Here is a 27,411-nt window from a genome sequence, read left to right on the forward strand (position 1 = left end):
TTTGAAATCAGACATGTTATAGTTGCTCCACACTGGAAGGTGGAGTGGAGAGGCTGAAAGGAGGAGAGGCGGAAGACATGATTATGTTAGAATATTAAGTTAATAGCGCACATTTTCACACAGTCTCTCCTGGAAGATGTTTTTAGTGTTGCACTCGGTTGTTCATATGAAAAGTGAAGTGAAATAGTTGTATCAAGAATGAGAAAATATATCCTGGCTCCTTTCTCGCCTCCGCACAGCTGACCAGACATGGTGTGAAGTGGCTTTGATTGTTGGACACAGCCTTCCCACTTTATCCGGCTTCTTGACCATCTTACTACTGCCACTTCTGAAGAAGCATGCTGGCGGCCTCATACGTCTAGGGTCGCTTGGATAGCTAACAAATCTCAATGCAAAGAGGCATTTTAGACAGAATGAGATCTCATTACTTAAACCACCTTGGGAGGCAACATATTCTAGCCAGATGTAGAAAAGGGATGAATGCATTTGTCTCTTCAAGATTCTTACATAATCTTTACTCCTCCCAAGTGTAAGTACGTCAGTAAGCAGTCTGTGAAAGTAGCCTCTTTCAGGGACTGTCCCCTTTGATAATGGCTCTAAATAATGTTTCCGTTTGGTTGTACAGTAGGTGTTCATTGTATCAAAGTTTTAATTTTATCCCCGATCAGAGCAACCATTGAATCATCTGTGTGAGAAGGAACAGTTTGAGTGAGAGCCCTGCTACAAAAAGCTGGTATTCAAGAGGCTGTTCCAGAATAAAATACTTCATTTAGCACACATGTAGAGCCACCTCCCATGTTGACGACCAGTTGCACATGGACCGAGAGTCTTTCAGTCTTTCAGTTGGCAGTAATTTTTTCCTGGTTGTTCTGTCACTTCTCAGATAGCACACTATCTCCATTGCTACAAAAACAGAAGTGTTAGTGCAGTGAAGTGTGATAGAATTTGTCCTTGACTCCTCTGTCTGTTTTCACACTTGTCAATCACCGTGGAGATCGAGTGTGTTGTTGTCGGTTTGTTTTTTCGCTGAAAGTTAAAACTGGAGCATTTCTCCATGAGAACGGCTGTAGATACAGTAGTGTTCCTCTCACCCCCTCCATCCTAGAAAGATGAGGAGATCTATACACACTGTACCTCAGACTTTAACTTTTTTTGAGATCTTGGACAAGCCTCAGTAGCAGCAAGTGGGTCACACTGACATGTAGGTCAACACTGGAAGTTTCCACAATTGTCAGTACGACTAAATTGATTTTAGGCAGGAGAGGCACAGGGTGTAGTTGATGTGCTGTAACCCTCACTGCCTCAATATAATCTCATTAAAAGAAAACAGCTCTCTGACTCAATTTCCTGCAGCTGAAAACAGACTATTATTTTTAATTGTATATTTAAAAGCTACATCAACAGTGTTCAAAACTCTTCAACAGCCAGATTATTGAAACAGCTACATAAGAAAAAAATCTAACTCAGACTTACTGTAACTAAATACATCTGAATCAAACAACCTTCAGCAGGTATTTCAGGCCTGCACACAATTTTGTATCACCTCAGAAAAAAGGTATTGTTGGTGAGTCCTTGCTCTGTGCGCTGCTGTACTGTTGTGCTACTGCACAGCCAAATTAACCTTTGCTGAACAAATAACAGATAGACTAAATTATAGCCTGACAGCTTCTTTGTAGAATCAATGGATGTTTGTGCTTTGAGATAATAAGATAAAAATCAAGTGGGATTTGTGTTCATTGTGAGCCAGCAGGCAGGTTACTTTTAAAAGGCTGCTCTAACTTTCTGTAATGAAATGAATTAAATGCATTGTTTGCCAGAGACACAAAATCAGTCGAAATGATTTCCTTATTAAACATTAGGAGCGGCACTTGTGTATCTCTGTGATCATGCCTGCAGGGATTAACTATTTGTTTCGAAAGCAACTCAAGTTTTGTTTTGAGACAGGTAATCTTCTGAAACTTCTGCAGGTATTTCTGTCAAGGTAAACAAATGGAACAATGAATGAAGTTGTTTACTTTGGTTAATGGAGCCTCAACGTGCTCTCCAAATACCCAAATTTCTTCCAATATCACCGTTGATGCCCTTGAAACTCAACAAAAATAAGTTTTAGGACATCAACACTGAGTTAGGAAGAAAGTTTTGGAATTAAAAAATAATAATTTAACATTGAAAACACAAGTTTTCACACAGAAGACGAATGATACAAGGACAGCTGGCTACAGCTAATAAAATGAACAGATGCAAAGGCTCATTTCAGTGATGCAAAAGAATATCTGTCTATTTATGAGCTGAAGATGACTCAATTTCCTCGGCTCGTAATCACAGTGTTAATTCCGTCTTCCATCATCATCTCATTAATAATGCAACAAAACCCTTGATGATGCTGATGATGATAGCATCAGATGCTCAGCTAATAACCGAGAGGAACAGTAACGACCGCACAGGCTTTAATATCAGTTTTGAGACTTTTAAAACTGAGTTGCAAACTTCAGCCACAGAGCGGACGGATGTGCAGTGGTGGAAAGTCAGTACAGGTACATTAACAGAAGCACAGGACATACGTTTAGTTCTGTGGTACTTTTATTCTACGTGACGTTTTTATGCCTCTGCACCGGCGACAGCTGCGGCCAGAGGCATTATGTCCTTCATGTTGTCCGTCCCTTTCTTGAGTGTGATATCTCAGTAACACGCTGAGGGAATTACTTCATATTTGGCACAAATGTCCACTTGGACTCAAGGATGAACTGATTAGATTTTGGTGCTTAAAGGTCAAAGGTCAAGGTCATTGTAACCTCACAAAACATGTTTCTGGCCATAATCCAAGCAAGATTTCACACACATGTATAACAGGATACAATTATTAAGAGATGACATTTTATATCCAAAAGGTCAAAGGTCAGCTTCATGGCGTCATTATACTGTTCTGCAAAAATATTTATCTGGCTATTCAACATCATAACTTTCACTTCTGGGCAGATCTTGTAACTGTGTTGATTATATAGAGCTTCTGTGTCGCTGGGTTGAAGATGTGTGTGAAGACTCCACGTTGTAGAATTTGTAGCTTCTTTGCAGCGGCATGTCTGGACAGACATGGATGTAAATTGCAACTTGAGTGGTTGGCAGGGGCATGCAACTGTGAGGCAGTAATTCTATTTCTATTTTATACTGTTTTTTACTTCTACTCCACTACAGACTACTGCTCTGCAGATTTTACGTCAAAACACTGGCAATATTATAGATGAAACTAGTGGTTTCCAACCTTTTTTGGCTCGTGCTCCTTATTTCAAGTGTGTATGGGTAGTTAGCAGCTCTCTCCAAACCTCTCCGATGAAGTCATTTAGGTCATTGTGTTAAAAAAATTAAATTTCACAAAACCGCAAAGAGACGAGAAAGGTTAATCATCTCTCAGCCTCTCATATTAGTCTTGTGGCCATTTAATGGAAAACTAAAACACATGATGATAAATAAAGCAGTTAGTTTTTAATTCCTCTACGGTTGTATTGGTGTTTTTACTTCTCTGCTGCCTCCACCATTGTCTCTATGCCTCCTCTTCAGCATGAGGTAACATGAACACAGCTGATCAGGGCTCATTAAGGGATAAAACAGTGTGGGAGCATCTCCCCAACAGAAAGCTGTTAGCATGCATGCGCGCATTGTTTGTGTCTTCATGAATTCCTGCTAGACAGAATACACTCAGGATTAGACTAATGAGCCCTGTGTTTGTGGGGGACGCTCATCACCTTGGTGAAAAGCTGAAAAAAGAAAGAAAAAAAAATTCTCTAAAGAGCCATTTACTGACGTGAGTTGGATCCAGAGCTGCTGGCAAGAATTATTTCTTTCTTTTTGAAGCCCAACCCGTGTGAATTTTACTCTAACTCGCATGTTCCTAATCACCAGTTTGGCTATTACCACATCTCAGGTGCGTATCCATTAAGTAAATGAATAGGCATTACCTTGGCACTAAACATTAGCATTGTGATTCATTTCATTAGCGTTTTCCTATTAAAAGTGTCTCAGGGAAACGCAGCGGAAAAAAGCATAAACAACCTCTCCTCCTCTCCTTAAGTTCCACCTGGTTGCACTGGGAATTTAAGCTTTGTCATGCAGATGAGCTGATTTTTATTATTATTATAATTAATGTGAATAATGTAAGTTTGCCCACTCAGTGGTGAAAGAAATCCTCAGAATCTTAAGCAAAAGTATAAATACCACAATACTGATAAAGTATCAGAAGTAAAATGCATCTTCTGCAGAAAAATGACCCCTGTGAACGATATATTACTATAAATGACATTATTAATAGTCAATGCTAATGCATGAATGTGTAAGCAGCATTTTACTGTGGTAACTGGTTGAAGTGTTGCTCGTTTTGTCCACTTTATATACAATTAGTCAGTTTTTCTCCAAGCTTAATCAGGCCCCGAGAGTCAGTCTCTTCCAAAGGGTCAAAGATAAATCTGAAGGGTCATGAGATGATTAATGAGAGAGGAGAGATGAAAAAACAAAGTTCAGCTGCAAATCTGCATTAATTTTTTTTTGACTTTTCTCTAACACGGGATACTTTACCTCTTTGAACCTCTTTAGTGAAGCCACGTTTTAGAGGGGAAATCCCTCATTAGTCAAGTTTCCATACAAATGTAACAATTTTCACTGAAAATCTTCAAAAAAAGAAGAAAAAAAGGTAAATGAAAGCCTGTTTCCACCCACTACCTTTATGCAAATATTAGGAGTGCTGTTAAACTACAGCTAAAAAAAAAAAAATGGCACATTGATATGATTTAAAGAGTACCAACAAAACCTCAATGAAAACATGATAGAAACATGGCATCTGTGTTTTGAAGTCAATCTACATGTATTAGATGTTTTGTCTTCTGCCATTTTTTGTCTTATACATCACAATTTATTCACTAAACCTGTTTCTATCACACTTTATTTTATTTATATTTAAAAAATTTATTGACATTCAGTCTGCTATAAGTACAAAGTAGCATAAAATAAAAACACTCTGATAAAGTACAAGTACCTCCTAACTGTACTTGGGTAAATGTAATTGCTTTCTTTCCACCATTTACATAAACACATTTATGCACAAAAACATGCACACAAGCTCAGAGAGATTGAATGACACACTCACGTGTCCTGCTTGCCAATATGAAATCTGTCGCCTCCCATGAGATTCTTCCTGCTTGACGAGTGTTGTCACTGGCAGCTGGTGTTTTGCACACACACACACACACACACATACCCACGCACACCCTTTTTGGTTACTGTCTCTCATTATCCTCTGTTCCAGCACATAATGGACACACTCCAACTAGAATATTTACCATTGAAAATGTTTTCAGAGGGAAGCGCAGCTTTCCCCCACATAGAGACGGTAGTATTGGCGATGTATTATTGATGTCTTCTTTTTGTTTTTCTTGGGCTTGTTGTTATATCACGACAACACAACAGTAATTGCTCCTTTGGGATTTCGTTCGACGGGATTTATTACGCTCGCACTCCAAGATTTAACAGCCAGTCTCCAGTATGGAAGAAGTTTTAGCGTTGGTGTGAAAATTGCCTGTTTGCCCTTGTTCACAACAAACTTGTCATCTCGAGTTTGACGGTTAACAGTTCGTCTGAGTGCCATATTCAAATTTCCTCCCGCTGTCCCTAGCCATGCATATATTCGACTCCATGCTAGGATTATGCTGCACCTTTTATCTTTCAGTTTCATTTTCAACTCTGTATCTTGTGTAGAAAAGGGACTTTTGCAGTGCAGAGGTGGACGTGATGTGAAAGTGAAATGGCAGCGCACACACGCCTTGCGTTCAGACATCTCCTTCAAGTCATTACTCTCGCCAGACTTCTCTTAACAAGATCATCTTCTCGTTATCGATTCACTCCATTGTTTACCACGACGCACCGGGCGATAACCATGCCTATCACTCCTAACAACTGATCTGAGAGGATTATGGGAACATATCAGGCCTGCAGATCAATAAACGGTGTGCTGATGAAGGCCGCCGTGAGCTCACTTGTAAATGTGAAATCTCCTCCAACACAGAATTGACTTAAGGTGTCTGGGAGCGCTCGGGGGGAAAAAAGGGAAATCCAGCAGATGTTTTAATGATGTTTGCAAGGCTGCCGCTTTGCGCCCGCATAATGACCTTATCAGATATCATAACTGCCGTGCAGCTGTGAAGTGGAAGAGTGCAATTCTAAGTTTTCTTCATCAAAGGACGCCCCTGAAATCCCTCCTTGTCTCTCTGAAGGCCCTGCCCTACATTTCTCGGTCTCCAAAGTGCTTCTTTCTCTGACAGCCACTCCTTTTTCTTGCTCCTCTTTTTCATCTATCAGATTGCCTTTCATTTTACTCACCCCTCCTCCCCCTCGGCCCGCCTCTGCTTCTCTGTCCCCCTCCATTCCTCCCTCTCTCCCTCTCTCTCGTCGTCTTTCTCCCATCCTTCTCCCTCCCTCTCTCTTCCTAATGTCCCCCTGTCATTTCCTCCTGGCTTTTTCCTCCTCTATCTTCTTCTCTCGCCAACTCCTGCTGCAAATTCACAGCAAAAAAAGGGGGGGGGGGAGAAGGAGAGATTCTTTGACCTGGTAAATTACACCTCATCTTTTGTATTCATGCCAAGGCAATCATTCCTACAGGGATGTGTCTGTGTGGTCCTCACAGCAATAGCTCTCCCCTCCTCTATCTGGGTGGAGGTTGTAGGGACAAGCAATGGCTGCATCATTGTACAGTCTGCACCAGCAGCTACCAGGCTGATATGGAGCCAATTAAGGCAAAGGAGTGTGTGTTGTAACAAGCTGCAACCCGATTGTCTCCACACTCCCACTGGCTCGACACATTGGGCTACCTTGGTCTGGTCTCTCCAGCTGTTCATACTAATAGAAACTCACGGCAAGAGGAGCTGTTTGTTCTCCACTCCGGGTCACCCACACCGGACGAGACGAGGAGGAAGAAGAAAAGGAGGAGGAGGAGGTTTATTTTTTATCTGGGAGAGAAAAGAGAGGGAGAAGGGGAGACCACTGGCTCACCTTTTCATGCAGGTGGTGAGGAGAGTTAAGGTTTAATGACACAGAGTCTTGCCCTCAGGGCAGAGTCGGGTTGCACATGAGCTGCAGAGGTGTTAGAGATACAAGGGCACTTTTGATCGGGTAGGCAGTGCAGGGAGACAAGTGTGAGACAGAAATCAAGCTGTGGATTCAGTGTGGGTGGACGCATGAATAGCAACACCTGTATAATAAAATTCAGTCCAGTATAGAAGTGTAGCACTGAGCAGAAGTTTTGTTGAGGAAGTGGCACAGAGTTGATGCTACAACTTTGTCATCGCTTGTGAGGCCATGGGTTGTGGGGTTCTCAGGTTTTGTGTCGAAGTGACAAAGTGTATGTCCAGTCAGTCAATCTGAACGACTCCATATAATTAAATGATGAAATACTCATGACTCATGAGCATTTTGTGCTCTATGGTTGAGATCTAGTTATGTTAAGGGAATAAAACTCTGGTATTTTTGAGCAGGAAATGCAAAAATACTGACGCTTCGAACAGTTGGTTTCTTTGTGTTATTGTGTGACCTTCAGTGGTGGAAGAAGTATTCAGATCTTTTACATAAATCAAAGTACCACTGAATATCACAAAACCGATCCAAGCAGAAGTATTTCAGCAGCTCCTATGTTCTGCTTGATAAAATTGCTGTTTCTGTCAATAGAGCCCAGTAGCGATATATAGTGATGTTTCTAGTTAAACAAAAAGGGTCTTACTCTCGCTGCACCGTTCTTGCTCAATACTGCACCGATTCCAAAGATTTTTGTTCCTATAAATCATCTACACACAAAAACATGGCCCTGGTTCAAAAATACAGGAGTTATCCTTTACAGCAACTAAAACTTCTTGGTGTAGGGTTAGGAAAAGATTGCCTTCATGATTTAAAGAATCCAATGTGCACTGTTAGTTGGAGACAGGACATGGACAGGACATGAACTCACCTCCACTCAGACCTCTGCCATAATGCTGTGTTCGAGCCAAAATAAACACAGCATGAAAAAACGCAGCCCCTGATTCATTTCTAAAAGGGTTTGAGCAAAAAAAAAAAAAAATAAATTACAGGGTTATTCAACAAAAAAAGTTTAACTTGGCTCAGTTTTTGCCTCATCACAATGCATCATCCAGTAACACACTACTTTGGTCAAGCAAACACATGCAAGTGCAGTCTGAAAGATGAACAGCTTTTTCTACTCTGCTGTCTTTGTGAGCTGTAAAATTCTCATCATGTCACAAACTACTCAGCAGTGTTTTCAAACTAATGGTTCTGTTGTCTTGAATGTATTTCTCTCTCTGGTAATGCAGTTTTGTTTTCAGTCTTCCACCATTAAGACTCTTTGCAGTAGCATAACATCGCTGCACTACTTAAGCTTCCATTAAAGATACAAAAAATATTGCTGCGTAACATAAACAGGACTGTTTTTATTAGCTCATGAAAAGCTGATGTTTTAGAGATGCATGGCTCTCACAAGAGAGCAACAATATGTTTTATTTTAAGTATTAAGATGTATTGTAAATAGCATGACACTGACATCAAGGGGCAGTCACTTTTTATTTAAACACATGACCAGTACTGTTGTTTTAGTTATTATTTACATGACCTGAAGAGTCTACTTTTCAGACTGACATAAGCACAGGTAGTTTTAAGTTACAGTTGCTATCATTACATATTAGCATTTCTTCTATAGTTAGCATGCTAACCAGCTACTCTCACTACTTTCCGATAGTGACTGCCCTGAAGTGGTAATGCTGTTCACGTGGTGGCCTCTTCTTTTGTAAATGCAATTATGGCTGAAGTTCTTGGCAAGAAACTATCACCCTCATCACCGCTCCCCACTAAACACGTCTAGCTGCAGAAAACGTACAAATAGCCTTTTTAACACACAATAAATCCAGTCCAGTTTTGTGCAACACACCCTCAAAGCTCTACTGCATTGTGATGGTGATGTCAAAGTCTAACGGAGACTCTTTTCTTAATTCTTCAGCTGTCCAAGTCTATAAGCTGTCCATCTTTTTTGTTTCTTCATTAGTCTTTCTGTGTTGGATGGCCAATTTTTGCTGCACTGTTCCCAAACTATCCCCCAATGCGCCCCGCAACCCGACGTCATAGGCTTGTCAAATCCAAGATGGCAGTCGATGAGAGGAAATTTTGTGTCATTGTTCTTTCCGAGAACATTTCAAAACACTGTTTCTTTGTTTAGTTGATTTAAGACTTGTCTGTGCGAGCTCGCTGTGAATAAAACAGTCTCTCCTAACACGCAGCTTTAGATATTGATCAGTTAATTTGACAGCACCAGGTAGCCATCAATTTGTCAACCAAGTTTTTTGTATGAGCTGCCAGTGACAGCTGCATCAAAACCGTTTTTGTTTTACACATCATTTTTATGCTACTTTTAGCCTAATCAATGTTTTTGTCTCCCACTCAGGCTACAAAAGTGATCTGTTCTCTTTTATAAATGAACAAAAACAGCTTCAACATGGTTCACACTTGTCAGCCTACTGAACAACTTGTTGTGGTGGATGTATTTTGCTGCTGTGTGTTTTTGTTCCCTGTGTGTGTGTGTGTGTGTGTGTGTAAGAGAAGCTCAGTTTGATGTCCTCTAAACTGTTGCATCCTTCAGCAATGGCCGCACACTTTTACTTTGATCACAAACGTGCACACAGACGCACATTAAATCATTACATTTTCTCTCTGTGGCGCTGTCTGCGTTGCATCTCTCTCTCCCCATCCCACACACACACGCACAAACACACACAGTGAAGAGCCCTCTTTACACTCCTGCTTGCTTTGAAGATCTGAGCTCCGCCGCTGATATCTCCTCTTCTTCAAGTGCTGTGGATGATATCAGCTCTTGTTACAACCAGTGCCCTCCTAACAAGATCATCAGCCATGTCATTTATCCAAAAAACACTCCCTATGAGTTTTCATTAGCTGCTTTTTGGGTCAGATGCTTTTTTTTCTGAAGTAGATAATTGCCCTCCATCAAAGATGTCTTCTTTTCAAGGTGCTCACAGAAAACTCTGCCCTAATTAAGACCAGAGCATCAGAGCAGCAGGAGCTGTCAACCTGGAGTATGACTGCTGGCCGCTGGAATCCCTAATTGCCCCTGTTTCGATGTCCACTCCCTGCTTCTCCCTCTCCACCCTCCTCCTCTTCCTCCTCCTCCTCCTCTTCCTCTACTCGTCTTCATTAGTTCTCAGCAGCACTTGTTTCCCACCTCGGCTCTCTCTAATGACTGGTCAAACGTGCATGCTGGACAAACAGCCCCAAATAAGCCCTCCTCCACTGACTGTGCCCTGCAGCACTCAACCTGCTGGAGTGTGTGTGTGCGTGTGTGTGTGTGTGTGTGTGTGTGTGTGAGAGAGGTTAGGGCTCATCAGCACAATAGAACTAGTTTTGATTCTCCAGTAAATAGAGCGCCTTTACCACCATAACTGAATTCACCTTTTCTCTCTCTGCTGTTGCCTCCAGCTGTTGAGATTTTACTCTAATTGGTAACTGTAACTGTATTCGTACAGCCCCTCCTGTTCCTCCTCCGCCGCTATCGTCTCTAATTGGTGTTTTGTTTCTCCATTCGTTAATTCTCTAGTCATTCGCTCTCTCACTCTCTATATCCCTGTCCATTTCATTTCTTTATCCTTGCATTTTCTCCTTCCAGTCCCCCTCCACCCTTTCTTCTCCTTTTAATCATCTCATATCATAAATTGCACATTTTGGCTCTCGCAGTAGGGAGCAGCTTAAGAAATTAACTTATTTTACAGGGCATTTTTGTCCCTTTATCTGATTTTAGAGGGTTTTTTATGGTCTTTTTCACAGGCAATTTTACTGAGTGATGAAATAATACATTAGCATTGCAAATATACTCTTGATTCGACCCAGTGAGATATGTTTTAACTTCACCCCACTGTTAGAAACAGCTGGCTTTACAGAAGATTGTGGTGCCATTTACTCCAACCAGTCTGTCTACCACTTTGTATTGTTGTTTATTTTGTTTGAGCATTTTTTTGTTGTTACTTCTGTCGTTTGCTGTTAAGGATTTTTATCCACGCTGGGGTCGATGTCTGTCTGTTGGTTGTTCTGCTGTTTTTTTGTCCAAACTGAGATATCTCACCACCAGCAGGGCAAAGTTTTCTCTTATTTTGTGAAATATGTCAACATGTACCAGATGTACATTCAAGGTTCCCAGAGAACACTTAATGACTATGAGGATCCAGTGACTTCTTGTGTAGCACCACCATTAGGTTGACATTTAAGGTATAGGTAAAGTATAAATCTGGCTTTAGTCTCGTTTCTGTTGGTGGCTTTATAGTGCTAGCATTTTGTTCTGCTATAGGATGTGTCTTTGATATTTCCCATTCAAGACCCACTTTGTTCCTGACTTGTTGATCTGGCTAGAGAATCTGAGCCATTAGTCACTGATAGACCTTGGAGGACAAAAGCTGTATTCAGTCAGAAACACATGAGCAGGCTGACATACGATAAAAAGAGAAATATATTTATATTTAGGTCAGAACTTTTGTTTTCAAAGACCTTTCAAGAGCATTTTTTTCTCCAAGCCACTCTTAATTTCCGACTGTGCGTAGACGTCTTCTCTCTGAGGAGACAACAGAAAACAAAGGCGCCTTTGATGAGCCTAAAGGTCATCGTGGAGGAGGCTAAAAAATGCTCTGCTCTGTTGTGGTATCTCTGGGTGATGCTAGACAGCCTCACAACATCCTGCTGGGCTGGATGATTGCCGCCTCTCAACGCTCACATTTACTGGCCATATCCTCCATTTCGCCTTCCTTGAAGACCCCGGCATCCTCACTAAGCCCTCGCTCGATCCCTCTTCCCGCTGCATTCGCCCACACAGAATCAATAACAACACTCAAATGCTATTTCTCCACTCAGAGGGGGTATGGCATACGTCAAGCGTAATGGTTCACTGCAGTGTGAGTATGTCTTTTCCTCAAGCGACCGAGCCGGATGAGGGAGGGAGGGTTGAAAGTCGGGTGAGGAATTAAAAGATGATTTCACACCCCCTTGAGACCCATGTGAATTGTAACCACCAATTATTGCCTGTGTTACCCATGAGCAGTGAAAGGGCTCTGAGTGCTGACCACGAAGCCAATCAGGCCAGCTGAACTGCACGAGTGTTCCCAAGTACAATCACATAGTAATAATGTGCGATTATTTGAGTCTGCTATGCCTTTAATTCCTCCCTGTTGTTTAATTACACACTCTTGTACACGGTCTCCAAATGCCACTCAATAATAACATTTTTCTGACTCATGCACAGTGTCCGAAACATAATAACACTGAAAATAACATTTTCAATGGCAAACATCATGTTTATTCTGTACTTGAACCAGCACCAGACCCCTGTCTAGTAAGACAACATCTATCTTTGGTCCCCACCCACTCCATCTCCCTCCGCTCTCAAGGATATGGCCTCCCCAGGTGGTCTGGGACCGAGCTCCCTCTCCCTTTCATCCCTCCACCATCTCTCAAGGTTAATCCTTGCTCCTCTGACAGCCATGTGTTCCTCGGGTCAGGAAGTTCAGGCAGGGGGGCGAGGAGTGGGCAGGCAGTGATGGTTCGTACTGCCCGGTGAAGGACAGGCTCACAGGAAGCAGAGGGAGGGTTCAGATGCCGACAGAATGAGGAAACAGAGGAGGGCGGACCCCACTGTCTAGGTTGTCGCTCCTGCAGGCGGAGCAGAGATGTGACAGACTGTTGTCTGTCTGCATGTTGGGAGTTTTTGTACTTTTACTAGGCCACTGTGGATGGATGGATGGGCTTAATGAAACCAGGGCAGGCTCCTGGTGTGTGCCACAAGTGGGACAAGGTTACCTTTCATCCCTCTTAGGCTGAGGATCTCACTATGAAATGAGAAATGATTTTGCAGCTCTGGGAGCTAATTTTAAATGGATAATATGCACTGTTTAATAATGCAAGGCAAAAATACATTTATGTATCTTGTCTCTTCGTGATATAGATGTAAAGAAGAATCTGGAACTGAAACAATCGGTGGTTGATTGACAAAAAATTAATCTGCAGCTGTTTTGATAATTGATTAATCATTTAACTCACTTTTCAAGCAAAAAAAAAATGGATGTATGTCATCTATAGGCCATGTTCAGCTGACATATGGTGGTATATGTAGAATCACACTGTTTGTTGTACACCACCAGCTCTTTGTGAATAACTCCTCCCTGCCTCTGAATCCATTTCCAACCAGACGTCACTTTAGAAGAAACATGGACTGATGCAACAGCTGCTGACAAATATTTCCTGAAAACTGTAATTCTTCTTCTTCCTTAAGTATCTTTTTACACCTTCAGTGAGACAAAAAAGCCTAACAGTAATCATATATTTTTGAGTGTGAGAAATCACTGGGGTTGCATTACTGATCACAGCTTTGATCAGGTGTTGTAACAAGACACTTATGGAATACACTTTAAAAAACAACACTTAACACTCACAGTTTAGACGTGGTAAATCTTTTAATTATGATCAAAGGTTTTTTCAGCTGGAGGAACAAAGCCGGTGATTTCAAATACATGAATGATAAATGTGTCCTGAATTATGAACCATTTATTGCATGAATCATTGAGCAGAGCACAGTTTTCACTGGAGTTTTGTTGAGGGTAAATTTGCAGGTTTTTTTTTAAGGAGCTGGGGAAAACTCTCGCAGCCAGTTCTGAGGTACACTACAGTTTACCTCGACTCCATCGCCTCAACCTTAGCCACCATATTGGATGGGTCACGTAATTCCGGCTGAAATGGAGAGCCTTGTCCAGACCATCCAGCCTATTTCTCGGTAATAGCCTGACCGAGCTCCCTGAAGAGGCCAATTCTGGCCAGCAAGGCCCACTTAAATTCTCCCTGAGACAGAGGAAGAGAGAATGGGGTCTGTGGAGCCACTTAAAAGCCCCTGGGTGAAAATGGGATTTCTGACCTGCTCCACTGGTGCCGTAGCTCTGCAGCCAGATTGGCTGTCAAGGCGCTGCCAGGTGGGAACGGGAAGGGCAGGGGCAGATGGGAGGAATGGATGGATGCTACTGCTGCTGCTGCTGGTGGTGATGTTGTAGACCGCCAGGACCTCATTAGCTCAACATTTCATCAAACACTACTGCACTGGGGTGGCTCTCACTGCCTCCATATATCTTTTTCTCCATCTTTTCTTTTTCCTTGTTTTCATCCCTTCTCGCTCACTCCTCTTTTTTCTCTCTCTGTCTCCCTTTTTTTCCCGCCACCTCTTTTCCATCTCTTTATCTCCCTGCTCCTTGAGGTCTCATTAACCAGATGAGCCTGTTCTGCTGGTAATCTGCCACTAAGTCATAGTCAGCAGATGAGGATGATAATGACACATCCTCCCCCCACCATCCTCACACACATCCAGCCGTGATCATTTGTTCTTGTTAATGCCATGAAAATGTAAATTTGTTATGACTGTGAGAATGTAAATAACCACCATATTTCTGCTGGGGAGGTATTTCAAGGTGCATTAGAGGCCTCTGCAGTCCTGGTTTGCATATCTTTGATTTTCAGTGCTGGGGTCTGTCTGCAAGCGAGGAAAATCTCAGACACACCCACACATGTTAAGTAACGTGCAGCGGCCTCACACGCCACCAACATGTAGAGCAGCTTAACATACACAAATAGGTCTGCACGTGATTTATGTGCATGTACAGCCTCAAACAAGTGCACTGTGGAGAAAAAGAGGCCACACAGTTAATGAACTACAGCACACAAATGTGAGACCTCCAGTGTAGTTTCAAACAGTGGGTGGATCTTTAACAACAGGGGATGATTATATAAATAAGGAAAAAACAGGAGATTAAGCAGGAAGATGTTGTATAATGTTCATAATTATAGTCATTAATGTTATTTAAAGTCGACAAAATACAGGCTAAGTATAGATGTGCACTGAAATTCATGATGCAAACGTGACACTGGAGCTAAAACTGTTATTTTCTTCATCGATTTGATGAAGAAAGTCAATTTACTATCATAGAAGACTATATATATATATATATATATATATATATATATATATATATATATACATGCAAATATTAAAAAGATGAGAAGGTGAAACCAAAAGATTTTGAGCATTTTTGCTTAAGAATTTACATAAACGATTGTTGCAGATTAATTTTCTGTCATTCGACTAATAGTTTCAGCTCCTCTTCTTATTTGTTAGACAAGTTTTTTTTGTCATTCATCTTTGTGGCTGTGGCAGTGATTGCCTCCTTGACAAATCAGCAGAAATTATGTGATGCAGTCATGTGAACACAGAGCAGAATCTCAAAGGAGGGTTTCCAACATCTTGTGGAATCCATGCCACAATGAACTGAGGCAGTTTGGAGAGCAAAGGGAGGCTCCTACCCGGTGTCAGTATGCTGTTACTAATTAAGTGCTTGGTATATTCTGTTAAATACTTTAGGTATATAGGCTCATATTTAATGAGCATTCCACATGAATTTTTGCATCAGAACAGTAGTTTTGGAGGTAAACACACATTCTTCTGTTGTGTGCAAGTGGGAGAAAGATTTAAGGTGAATCCTTTGTAAGACCCCAGGGTTTCTACCAATCGCAAAGCAATATGACAAGCTACACATACCCAGGAGGCTCTGTCGCTACCCATTTGTCAACAAAGCATTTTCTGCCTCAAACACATAGTGAAGCTTTTTTACCAAAGTTCCCTTAGGTGTGCATTTCTGTCTGCTTTGCATATTCTGTATAAACCAGGGCTAAACAGAAGTTTCAGAGCATTTTTGACTTTTGAAAAAAAGTTTGTAGACTTTATTATAGATATAGCACAAAACTAACATAAACATTCTGCTGGCAGCGCTGCCGGTGCCTCCACAAGGGATGAGGAGGCCAAATATTTGGATGCACAGTAGATATTTGTGAGAGAAAGGGTTTTTTTTTCTCTGTTTACCTCATTTCTGTTTTTCCTCCTTTCCTGTCTCCATCAATCAGCCTCTCAGGATGCACTGCCAGACCTGCGCCCTGGTGACCAGCTCGGGTCACCTCATCGGAGGCGGTCGGGGCGAAGAGATCGACCGGGCCGAGTGCGTCATCCGCATGAACGACGCCCCCACTGCCAGGGGTTACGGCCGCGACGTCGGCCGCCGCACTTCCCTGCGCGTCATCGCTCACTCCAGCATGCAGCGGGTCCTGAGGAGTCGTCACGAGCTGCTCAACGCCAGCCAGGACACAGTGTTCATCTTCTGGGGCCCCAGCAGCTACATGAGGCGTGACGGGAAGGGCCTGGTGTACAACAACCTGAGGCTGATGAACCAAGTGCTGCCCAAACTCAAAGTCTACATCATCTCCTGGCAGAAGATGCTGCAGTTTGACGAGCTCTTCAAGAAGGAGACCGGCAAGGACAGGTGAGGGTGTTACCGCATCTATCGCAGTGAACATGGATTTTGTGAGGAGCAAATCAATTGTCAACACTTTTAAGATTTAAGATAAAGATTAAGACACAGGTTTGTCAAGGAAATATTCCAAACATTTCTTGGGTCAACACTCAGAAATGTCAGAATTTGCTGTTTTATATCGTTCTAAATTAAGTATCTTTGTATTTTCGACTGTTAGTCAGACAAAATATGCAATTTGACAACGTTGCTTTAGGCTCTGGTTAATTGTGATTGTTGTTTTTCACAATTTACTTGCATTTTATTGACTAAACGTTGAATCCAATAGTAGAAAAAAAACAGCAGGAAATGAAAACAACCTATATTTGGATAGTTGCAGTCATAAATACATTACAATTAACATTACTAAATTGTGGTCTAGGAGCCAGGATTTTCAGGGTTGACTCAGAGTCAACAGCTTTTTTCACACTGCCTATTTAAGGTGGGAATGTTGTGCTGTTATTCCACCTCGCCGTTCTGTATAAAAGTTACCAAGGCGTAATGGAGGGGGGGCATTGGTGTCACCCCCTTTAAGTTGGCAGCGGTTGTGGTCACAGAGTGAAATTTGAGGACTGATGCCAAGGCTGCTGTGTTACGTGTCACGCCTGTGATTCTGCAGCATGCTGTATAAAAATCACACACCGGGGCAGTATTATGCTGGTTTTGTGTTGTTCTTTGTAAACAAGCAAAGGCAGAATAATCAAGGGTCCTCTTTACACCAGTATAGCGCAATCTCTGTGTAAGAGGGGCTAAGACTTGTAACCAGTGTACAGTCCTATACAGTTTTAGATGGATCTCTTATCATCCAGGCAGCTGTTTCTTTTATTTAAATACTGTATGAAAATCAGTTTCCAGAAACAAACTTCACTGACTTGTGGATGCATAGCGGTTTATTTTTTCATCCAAGGTTATTTCAGAGCAACACAGCTCTAACATTTGGTAATACAGCACATACAGTGCTTGTAGGAAACCCCAGTATTAATGATATTGATATATTTTCATTCACATTCTGTGTTGTTTTTTAAAATCAAGCGCAAAAGACATCAGCGAGTAAACCCTCAAGTCATGAAAATGTGAGCGTGATGTGAATGTTTTTGTTTCTTGCACGGAGAAGCCTCTCAAGGTCAACGTGAAATAGTCATGTTAGCAAACCAAAAGGAAAAAAACTCTCCTTTGCTGGCCTGTGAAGTGCTGATAGCTTTAGTAAACACTGCTCTGAGTTTCTGTTTCTGCAACACCTCCTCTCAAGCCGAACAGTGTTAAAGGACTCAAATTTAATGAGTCCGAGCTGAGTTCTCAGTCCCATGGCCATTAATGCTTAATGAAAACGCCACCGTACAAACACACACACACACACACACACACTCTTGTTTGTCTCTCCCTCTCTTTGTCTGCGCCTTTGTCTGGGGTGTCAGTGGAGATTGAATCTGACTCCAGCTTAAGATAGATGTCAGGGGGAAATTGCAGAGTAGAGGATTTGGTGAATAGCTCAGACATCCATCCCTCAGAATCTGTGCCTACATGCATGGTAAATGTTTACAGTGAGCAAGCAGCTTCTGTTACCGTTCTTATTTACAGTTTCTCATCATTTGTAGCATTAGGCATTAACATGAGGCTTATCTGAGGACTTTTCTGCTCTGCAGAACGTGGGAGGAGAACAGGAGAAAGCTGAAATGTATTAGTTCTATATGTTTCTAAAGTTTAAAGGAGGCAATCAGCATGCAAAATGTGCCTTAGCTTTATGAAATGATATTTTTACCTGATTTATAAAATGAATTCTATTGTCTTTAAGGGTTTAGATCCTGTGAGAGCACGCAGCATTAATAGCAGAGTTTCTGGGTAATCAACTGTGCGATCGGCAACCCTGTAATTGTAATTATGGGTTATGCCATTTCAGAAAAGGTAATTAAGATGGTGTGGGATGATGCCACATCCACCCATTTTAATCACACCGGCAGAGGAGCAATGAAAAACAGGTGTCCCTCTGCATCCTCTGTGTTAAATTGCAAAGCCGGAATGAGCTTCAACTGGTGATTAAAGGCAAATTAGCTTTTGAAATAACTTTTTTTTTCTATTCAGTGTTTTATGTTCCTGTAATGGTTTATTATAATCACTAACAGCTCCACTGTGGTGCACTGTTAGGTTTTTACTAGATACAATTTGAGCCGAGTTGTGGCATAGTTTCCTGGAATAAAATGTGTGAAGGGCTGCAGGCCTGGCAGTTAGACATCATTCAGTCACCAAAAGATCACGGGGTTGATCCCTTTTTACAGCAAATCTACCTGCTGCTGAAAAAACTTAGAAAATACAAGCTCAAGCCTTGGCAGCCCAGGAAAAAAAATAGTCTGTGATGGCTTGTCAGAAAAGGTCAGAAAGAGGAAAAGAGAAGCCTCAGCAGGACGACTGTGCAACAGAGAACAGCTCCAGCAGAAGAAGAGTTCGCCAAAACAGGAGCTGTTCAGGCTGAAAATGATCTAAAGTGACGGAACCAGATTTTCTCATAGGGCTTTGGAAATACAATTCACCAATACCTCACCCAAAGATCCAAGAATTACACTTAATAGTGTCGAGTCACTTTAGGAGTGAAAAAAGGTTCCTCTGCTTTTCATTTACCAAGAAATTCACTCCTACTTACAGCAAAGTGTGAGAGTAACCTTTAAAGGCCAAGCACAACCTTCGCACATGTTTTCATTTATCCACCTCAGGTTGAGGGTGGGCAAACCTGTACTGGAAAATACAAGATGTCACCTGATTTTGTAGACCAGGAAAAAATGACAAAAGGTTTAATTTGGCCCATTTTCAGTTCAGGTGGTGTGTCAGTTAAAACTAAATCCAAGAATACACCCATCACCCATAACATTATGACCACTTTTGGATGAAGTGAATAACATTGATCATCTCGTTATAACACAATGTTCTGCTGAGGAACCTTTGGTTCTGACATTGGGATCTGGTGAGTTTGGACTCCAGGTCAACAGCTTTGGCTCTTTGTCATGTTCCTCGAGACATTTCTGAGCAGTTTTTGTGGTGTGGTGGGAACATTATCCTGCTGGGGGAGGCCCCTGACATTGGGGAGTGTTGTTGCCATTGGAGGGGTGTGTGCTTGGTTTGTGCCAATATTTAGGTGTGTGGAACGTGACAAAGTAATGTCCAAATGAACATTGTGTTAGAACGAGATGATCGATGTTATTCACTTCATCCACCAGTGGTCATAATGATATGGCTGATCAATGTGTGTAATAAAAACAGACTTAGCGAATAAATCATGACATGAAGCATGTGACTTATTTGTCACTCGAGCTTCCACTGCAGAGATACAAACATTATTACCAATGAGGAGACTGTAACAGTCCTCACATAAATACATTAAACAAACATTTGAGGTTTGACTGGAGCTCGTACCTTAGTAAGCTCTTCTTCTTTGATGGTTTAATTGCGTTTAATTTGGCACCACCAACTGTTTACCCTGAACCATCTTATATATATTTATGTAACAGCAGCAGATGGAAACACACTTAAATCCTGATTTTCTTTTGTCAACTTTCTGGAAATTCAATTACAATTTGTGCTACATTTGACTAGAAACTTGACTACAGGTGTTTATACCCACACTGACCTGAACACAGGTCTAATCAGCCAAATATAAGTGTGATCACCTGTGTAGGTGGACCGTAGGTGTGCAGGGCAAAACACAAATAGCCAAAGAGACACAAGGATCAACCTACTTCTTCTCCACTTTTTATCCTTAAATATTCTGCTATTATTTAGTGATAAAATGTAAAAACAAAGGCCTATATGTTTTCATTTTTAGGTTAAGACAATAAATCTATAGTATCTGACAAATAGAGGAAACCATGTTAAGACCAGGGAATATATTGGAAAATTGGACAAACTGGAAACAAAATGAAAGCCAAATTTAAGCAGGAGAGAAAGTCTGCTGCTGGTGGAGACGAAACATCAGAGAAGACTCATAATAAAGGAAATCTAGTAGAAAAAAAATATGCATGGAAAGAGACTGCAAACAAGGGGAAAGGAAGCTTTATTCTTGCCATTTTCACCCCTGAGGAACACAACAAAAAGAAGTGATGCAACAGGAGCAGAAGCTGTGATCAGACATAAAGTGCCATGGTAGTCAAGTAGATACAGATGGCCCCGCAAAAAGTGACACGCCTTCAATTAGCAATTAATTAAAAAATAAATAAATAAAATAAACACCAAACAACCTGTAATAACTGTATATATCAGGTATAAACTGTACACTGTATGTGCCTGCTGGCGCTTCTAATGCAGGAAGAATAAAAGCCCTGAAATCAAATCATTATCCACAACAACCAAAAAATAAATATTTTTTACACTAATGTGCATCAGCTCCATGTCCTCAAAAGAGTACAGCGATAATGATGTTCAACAGGTGTGTAACTAATTACAACTAATCACACCTTCATGCAACCTTTACCTCGCAGCAGTTGCATAACAACTATCATAATGAGCTCAATGACAATAAACCTGCCCTTTAGAAATTAATACAATGCAACAACAAAAACCTAAACAGCACAATCTTCTAATTAGCTCCTGTTTTTCCAATTAGACTTGTACGCTTAAAAAATTTAACATGTGATATTCTTCTAAAAGGAAATGGTTCACTCTGTCGTAAGGGGGATGTTTTTCAAACCAACTTGTTTGAGTTGTTTTTGTATCAAGTGCTTTTATCCTGAAACCATGCAATCAGTTCCTTTTTTAAATACAAGCAAAAATCTCACTTTTTAATAGAAATAAGATTTTGAGACTCAAGGATCAGCACACAATTAAACTACTCATTAAACGGGCACTTTTGTTAGATTTACAGAACCAAACTGTGCAAACACGAGGAACAGCGCTGCTCTCCTTCGCAGGGATAAATCTGTCTTCCTACTCACAGCTTGCTTCCAGTCCTTTTAAAACACAGCCATTGAAGCTAAGAGCTTGACATTTCACACCACATTATTCATCAGCATGTTCATAAACAAGGAAATGAGGAAGACTTCTTAAGTGAGATTAGCTGCATGCCTCCTGACTAAGACCTCCACGCATCCACCACAGATTGTTTGATGACAAAATGTTGTGCTTTGAACTTTGAAAGTTTTCTCATTTGCAGGAGGAGTGTGTTTGTGTGCGTTTGTGTGTGTTTGAGGGATGGGGCTGTTGTCATATTAAAACCCAGTGGCTGTGTTTGCATATCACAACAAATCAACATGTTCCAGACAACCTGGGTCCTGTCTTAATTAAATGAAAATGAGAAGTGTGTGCTTCAGCTGCGATAGCATCACTTTGGGTTGACACTGTTGTTTGTCGCATGAACAGACTCTAATAACGATGAAAGTTGCACAGAAGTGCATTGTCACTGTTCATCACGCTGTCACTCAGCCGGTGCAGAGAGATTGATTCGGGAGGTTTGGCAGCACAGTAAAAACAGCAGGACCTGACCATTTGTAGACACATTTCTCCTGCAAACACAATGTTGTTGTATTAAAGGTCAGAACAGAGGGATGGAGGAGGAGAGTTGTTTGTTTAATTGCTAAGAGAACAAAATTAAGGCTGTGCAGTTACCATTCAGCCGCAACATTAAAACTGGTTTTAATGTTGGCTGATCAGCGTGTAGTGCACTTTGTTTAACACCTGCTATTTTATGTGTCACATTTCTGTTCTCTATAAAACCCTCAAAAATTCCCTCAATAGAACAAAAACAGTCCATGTCATTCACACTACTTTCTCCTAAGAATGCCATATTTTTGCATTTTTATAGATGTAATAAATACAGCTGTACAGCTGCAAGTAATGACGCAAATTGACAATAGTTTAAATATCAATTTACTGCTCATTATAAAGTAAATATTGAACATCTAGTACAATGTGTGATGTGAATAAGTGAGTGAAGTCTGCAGTCACACCAGCAACACGATGGCATGCTAGCTAACTGGAACCATGTTTACAGGCATGTTAAAGACTTGTGTTTTTGAGGTATTTATGTATGTACACAGAAAAAACAGGAGATTTTTTATTCACTTTTTAACCTTTTCATTTTGCGTTCTGTTCGCCTGCAATATGTAAACAAAAAATGAAGGTTTTCCTCTTTCCTCCTGACTTTTACTGTTTATAACTGACATTTGTTGACATGCTAACAACATGTTAGCTTGATAATATCAGCATGCCACAGTGAGTGTTTATATTAATATTAGTGCAGAATTAGTATGTTGACACATCGATCTTAAAAATGTAACATTTCATGCTAATGTTAACCTGCAGGTTATGTATATTAACCAGTGATGTGTGCTAATACACACTAATATTTACCAGGTATTGTTTAGGATATCTTACGGGAAATTTTGACTAATGAGACTGAACTGCCATTTTGTTTTACATTCCAATCTGAATGTGGATGGTGATTGGTGGGTCTGGAACTAGGCTAACTTTGTGTCTGGTCTGCGTGTCAGTACTCGGGTAGATCTAAGCAGAGCAGCTAATTGCATCATGATCATAGCAGGAGAACATGTGTTTTCTTTCATGGCTGCAGCTGCTTGTAAACCAATGATGCTTCATGCTGCTTCCAGTGTTGGTGTCCTCTCTATTTGGGTCTGTTCAGGTTGACCACAGTTTGGATCGGGTCTCACTATCCCCATGTCCCATTTGGATTGGGTCTCCTGTTGTCAAAATTAATTTGTGCACGTTGGATTTGAGTAGATTTTCCACAAGTCTGTTTTGGATCAGGTTAAAATTGTTTACTTTATTGGAATTCTTTCCATAGGGGACCATAACAGGTGTTGCACCAAATTTCATGGCTGCATCCCTAGTTTTATTTCACTTTGGACCTAAGGGTTAGAGAGACCAGCATTGCACCACAGCACTAGAATGGCTAAAAATACACAGAGGTGTGGACACAAAGCCTTGCCAGCCCAACACAGCAGAGTATATTTTCTTAATTATACTCAGGGGTCCTCCAGAACTGCTTTCAACAGTCTGGTTACATTCCCTCACTCCCCTAGAGCTTCCCAGGAAGATGTGCTTCTATTTCACCATCCCCAAGCAGGGGAAATGTCCAAAATACAAATGCTAAACAGCCCTTTTATTTCAGGGTTTTTTTGGCCTGATGTGTATCCCCTCGCACTCTTCTCTCTATGAGAAAACAAGAGAAGGAAAGTCTGAACACCTTTTCAAACAGCCAGATAAACCCTCCTCTCCAAATGTGTCACCCTCATCAACCGGAGGCGAGCAGGGTGTCAAGGCGCCTGCCTGGTTGTTCTTGTCAAGACTTTTTTTTATCAGGTCCAGGCTTTGTTTCTCTGCCTCGCAGAGTTAAATCCTCAGCCGCTGTGGATTCTAGTATATATATGTGTGGGAACAGACAAGTAACCCTGGTGCAAACAGCAGGATGAGAGTTTGATCATTTAAGAAAAGATTTTTGACATTTCTTTAAAAAAAAAAGAAGAAAAACACCAAAGAAAAGTTACAACTGCTAAATCTAACTGAAATGAAAAAATATTTTTTAGCCATGCCCACAGTGAATGGTCACTTTGGTCTCTCAGTCCGCTGCTTTAGTCCAGACTGGAGTAGCTCAACAACTATTGGATGGATTGTCAAGAAAAATCTATGGTGCCTGGAGGATGAGTCCTACTGGTGTTATAAATCCCCCAAGTTTTCATTAAGTTTACAGCTCTAATTCTTAACATTCAACAATGAATTGTTAAAAGTACAGAGTTATCCAGTATTTTCATAATAAACTGCTAATAGTTTTATTGCCAACCCTTAAAGAAAATCTCCTTTTCTCCGCCTCTGTCGAAAGTAATTTTCTCCCCAACAAGCTTCATTTCTTCTGCCGTCTGACAAAGCAAAGAAGTCTGACAGTCTGAAAGTTTGGTTCTTTGTTGTGCAAAATTCAACAAGGCTTCTCACAATAAAATGCAATATGTAGGTCAGACTTCCACCAACGTATCTAAATTAATGTGGCAGTGATTTACTGGTGTTCAAATACTGCCGGTGGCACTACTACATCTTAATTAAATTTGAATGAGGAAGTTAATTTAATGTAATTAATTGCTGTGCATTAAGTAGAATTGATTAAATTCTCCCTTGACTATTATTTATCTTTTTAAATAAATCTTTGTTGAACAGCTTGTATTTGGCAAATTGCGATGTTATAATTGTGACTAGAGAATGGCCATGTTAGGTTAGTAAAGGTTACAGGGGTTACCTATATTCATTCATTGTAATTTCACCATTTTATTTAATATTGCCAAAGGGGCCCAACTCAAAATGCACCTGAGAACGGATGCATGAACACATCTTGTGGTCACCAGTCACAAACCCAGTCAGGATGAGGTTCAGCCGAGCAGCAGTGGGAGCATAAAGAGCTGCTCGGCTGGGCCTGATTCAGCTGAAGGATTCACATCGCTCCCTGCTGAATTTTGCATCGTAAACCTGTTACATCAGCTTTTATTTGAATATTTTCACACTGTACCCAGACAGGAAAAAAAGAACTGTTGTGATGCATTTTCTTCCACTGAAACTAATTTCTAAATTGATTTGATGAATATTGATAGTTCCAGAAGTACCTTGGAGCACAGCAGCTAAACCCCCTGCAGGGCAGCTCTTGGCAGTGATTATGGCTGTGGCTACAGGCCAACAAACCAGAGATCAGCATCATAAAATTTTTTTGTCACTGCTGTGCTGCAGCCACACTATGAGCTCTGTGAGACTTATTCACACCTGTGCTTTGAGCTAAATGCTAAAGCTAATCCCAAAAACATGTTAGCATGTCAAAAATGTAAGGTAGTCAATTTAAAATTCCTACTCAAGTTACTTTTATAAACGGCAGTCTGAATGAAAGAAGCCCGATGTGATGAAAGTATTTCAGAACGCTCTCATCACAACATATTTCAGTTAACTTTCAATAGGATATATTTATTTTGTTGTCAAAAAAACCCAGAACCTCAGAATAAAAGTTTTAGTTATTTTACTTTCATTTTGATTAAAGTTCTTTTCACGTTAAACTGAGGGTGTTCACAGCTCTTTAGAAAGTGTGCATGTTTCATGACTCTTGAGCCCATTAAATCTGTTCAGAACCAACAAGGAATTCTTTAAAAATGCATGATAGTCAGACTGAAGTGTTTTTATCATCTGACAGGAACCCTATGAGACAGACCATTGAGATTTAAAGAGATTTTCAATGTAAATACCACTGCATATTACTTCAATAACAGCATATCCAAGAAAACTTTGATTAATGCTCATTTCTATGCTAAAAAACAAACCAAACCTGCAGTCTGAGCACTCTGCAGTTAAAGCTATGTCATTTCAACTATCTGCACCACATTCAGACCAAGGCTACTTTCTGATTAAGGGTTTGATTATTTGACAGGGTTCATTTGTAACAGTCGATATGTAGGATGGATCCGTATTTTAATGAAGCTGTGAGGGAACTTGAATGATCGGGCAGTCAGGGAGAATCGACCTCTGGATTTAGATAAATCTTTATTCTGCCATAATACACCAACGCAGTATTTTCTGATTATCTATCCCAGTTAATCGCATTTTTAAAAAAAATCAAACATGCCACATTTCAGTTTCATCCTTGTGCTCTCCCACACATGAAATCCATCTAACAGTCTTTTCCCTCTCCTCCTCCTCCTCCTCCTCTCCTCTGCAGGAGGATATCAAACTCCTGGCTGAGCACCGGCTGGTTCACCATGACCATCGCCCTGGAGCTGTGTGATAGGATCAATGTGTACGGCATGGTTGCCCCTGACTTCTGCAGGTGAGACAGTGGAGCTGAATGTAAAAAAAAACATCATCACCAGCTCATCAACAAGTGCCGTCACCAAGACTTTTTAAATGCACAGTGGTACGCGCAGTTGCTTCAAGTTTATACAAATTCATATGGGCACAGCACAGCCGCCTGATAAGAAAGATTAAAACTGTAAATATATTCAGACGGCTGATAAATAAAATGTCAGTGTGGCTGGAGATGTTTCCTGAATTCTGAAGTTGCCTGATTATTAGGTGAAAAATAAGTCAGAAAACAGTAAATAACTCAGTAAAACATCTAGAATACAGCACTTATTTTCATCTCTATGTTTATGTGAGGCATGAGAGGGAGAATAGGCAGAGGTTAACAAGGCAAAATTATGGCTTCATCGTGCAGATATCGCCTGACAGCGCCACATATAAACTTTATAGAAGAAAACAGCTTTGTGTATCAGCAGACAAATTTCCCTCCATAGTGTCTTTTTACAAGAGCCCGGAGGATGGAGTCAGGTCGTCAGGGAAATTCATCTGCACTACTTAAGCTAGTGGCAATCAAACAGTGTGCCTTTGTCTCCTCTTGCTTTGTCTGCTGTTGTGGTTTGGTTTTATTTGATTTTGCTGCTGTGTACAATATCCCCACAGCATGTTTTTCACTTTTCATTCAGTGCCCATGCCACAGATGTGGTATCAATGAAAAAAAAAAAAAAAACACCCAACAACTGACAGACAGACACACAATGGATTATCAGCTGCTGAGGGCTGCAAAAGGACACACAAGTTGTATTCCACTGATATCCAGGCAAAGGAAAGCTGCATTTCTTTGCTGTATTTGAAATAAGATGATTTTTACCCTTTTTGTCCTTTTGTTATGATATAGTCTGGATTATTCAGTATGGAAATGTAGACTTCAGTGCAGAGGATCCAGCCTATGAAGTGGAACAAACTTATATGAGGGATAATGCCACATGTGTAGTCCAGAGGCAGGCCAGTTTTTACTTGAGTGATTCCTGTTTCAAAATGGTTTCTGAAAATGTTTTTGGTCAGGTTAACACGTCCACTCTGATGCTGATTCTGATTAGAGGTTAAGAGGCCAACTGACTCTGTGATCGCTCGTTCTTTCAGGTCAGTGCACTCGGTGCACACAATATCTTTCTACTCCTGTTCTTAGACGAATAAAACAATTACT

At 40.9% G+C, this 27,411-nt stretch overlaps 1 protein-coding gene across 1 annotated transcript in view; it reads left to right on the forward strand.

Annotated features, from left to right (window-relative positions):
* st6galnac5a (ST6 (alpha-N-acetyl-neuraminyl-2,3-beta-galactosyl-1,3)-N-acetylgalactosaminide alpha-2,6-sialyltransferase 5a) overlaps nucleotides 1-27,411 on the forward strand; it is a 55,549-nt gene that overhangs the window by 9,617 nt on the left and 18,521 nt on the right. The window contains exons 3-4 of the mRNA XM_018678081.2: nucleotides 16,009-16,421; nucleotides 26,128-26,235. Of these exons, the coding sequence (XP_018533597.1) occupies nucleotides 16,009-16,421; nucleotides 26,128-26,235 (521 nt within the window). The remainder of the gene's footprint in view (nucleotides 1-16,008; nucleotides 16,422-26,127; nucleotides 26,236-27,411) is intronic.

This window comes from Lates calcarifer, linkage group LG4 (assembly GCF_001640805.2).
Source record: "Lates calcarifer isolate ASB-BC8 linkage group LG4, TLL_Latcal_v3, whole genome shotgun sequence".
Classification (NCBI taxonomy): Eukaryota; Metazoa; Chordata; class Actinopteri; family Centropomidae; genus Lates; species Lates calcarifer.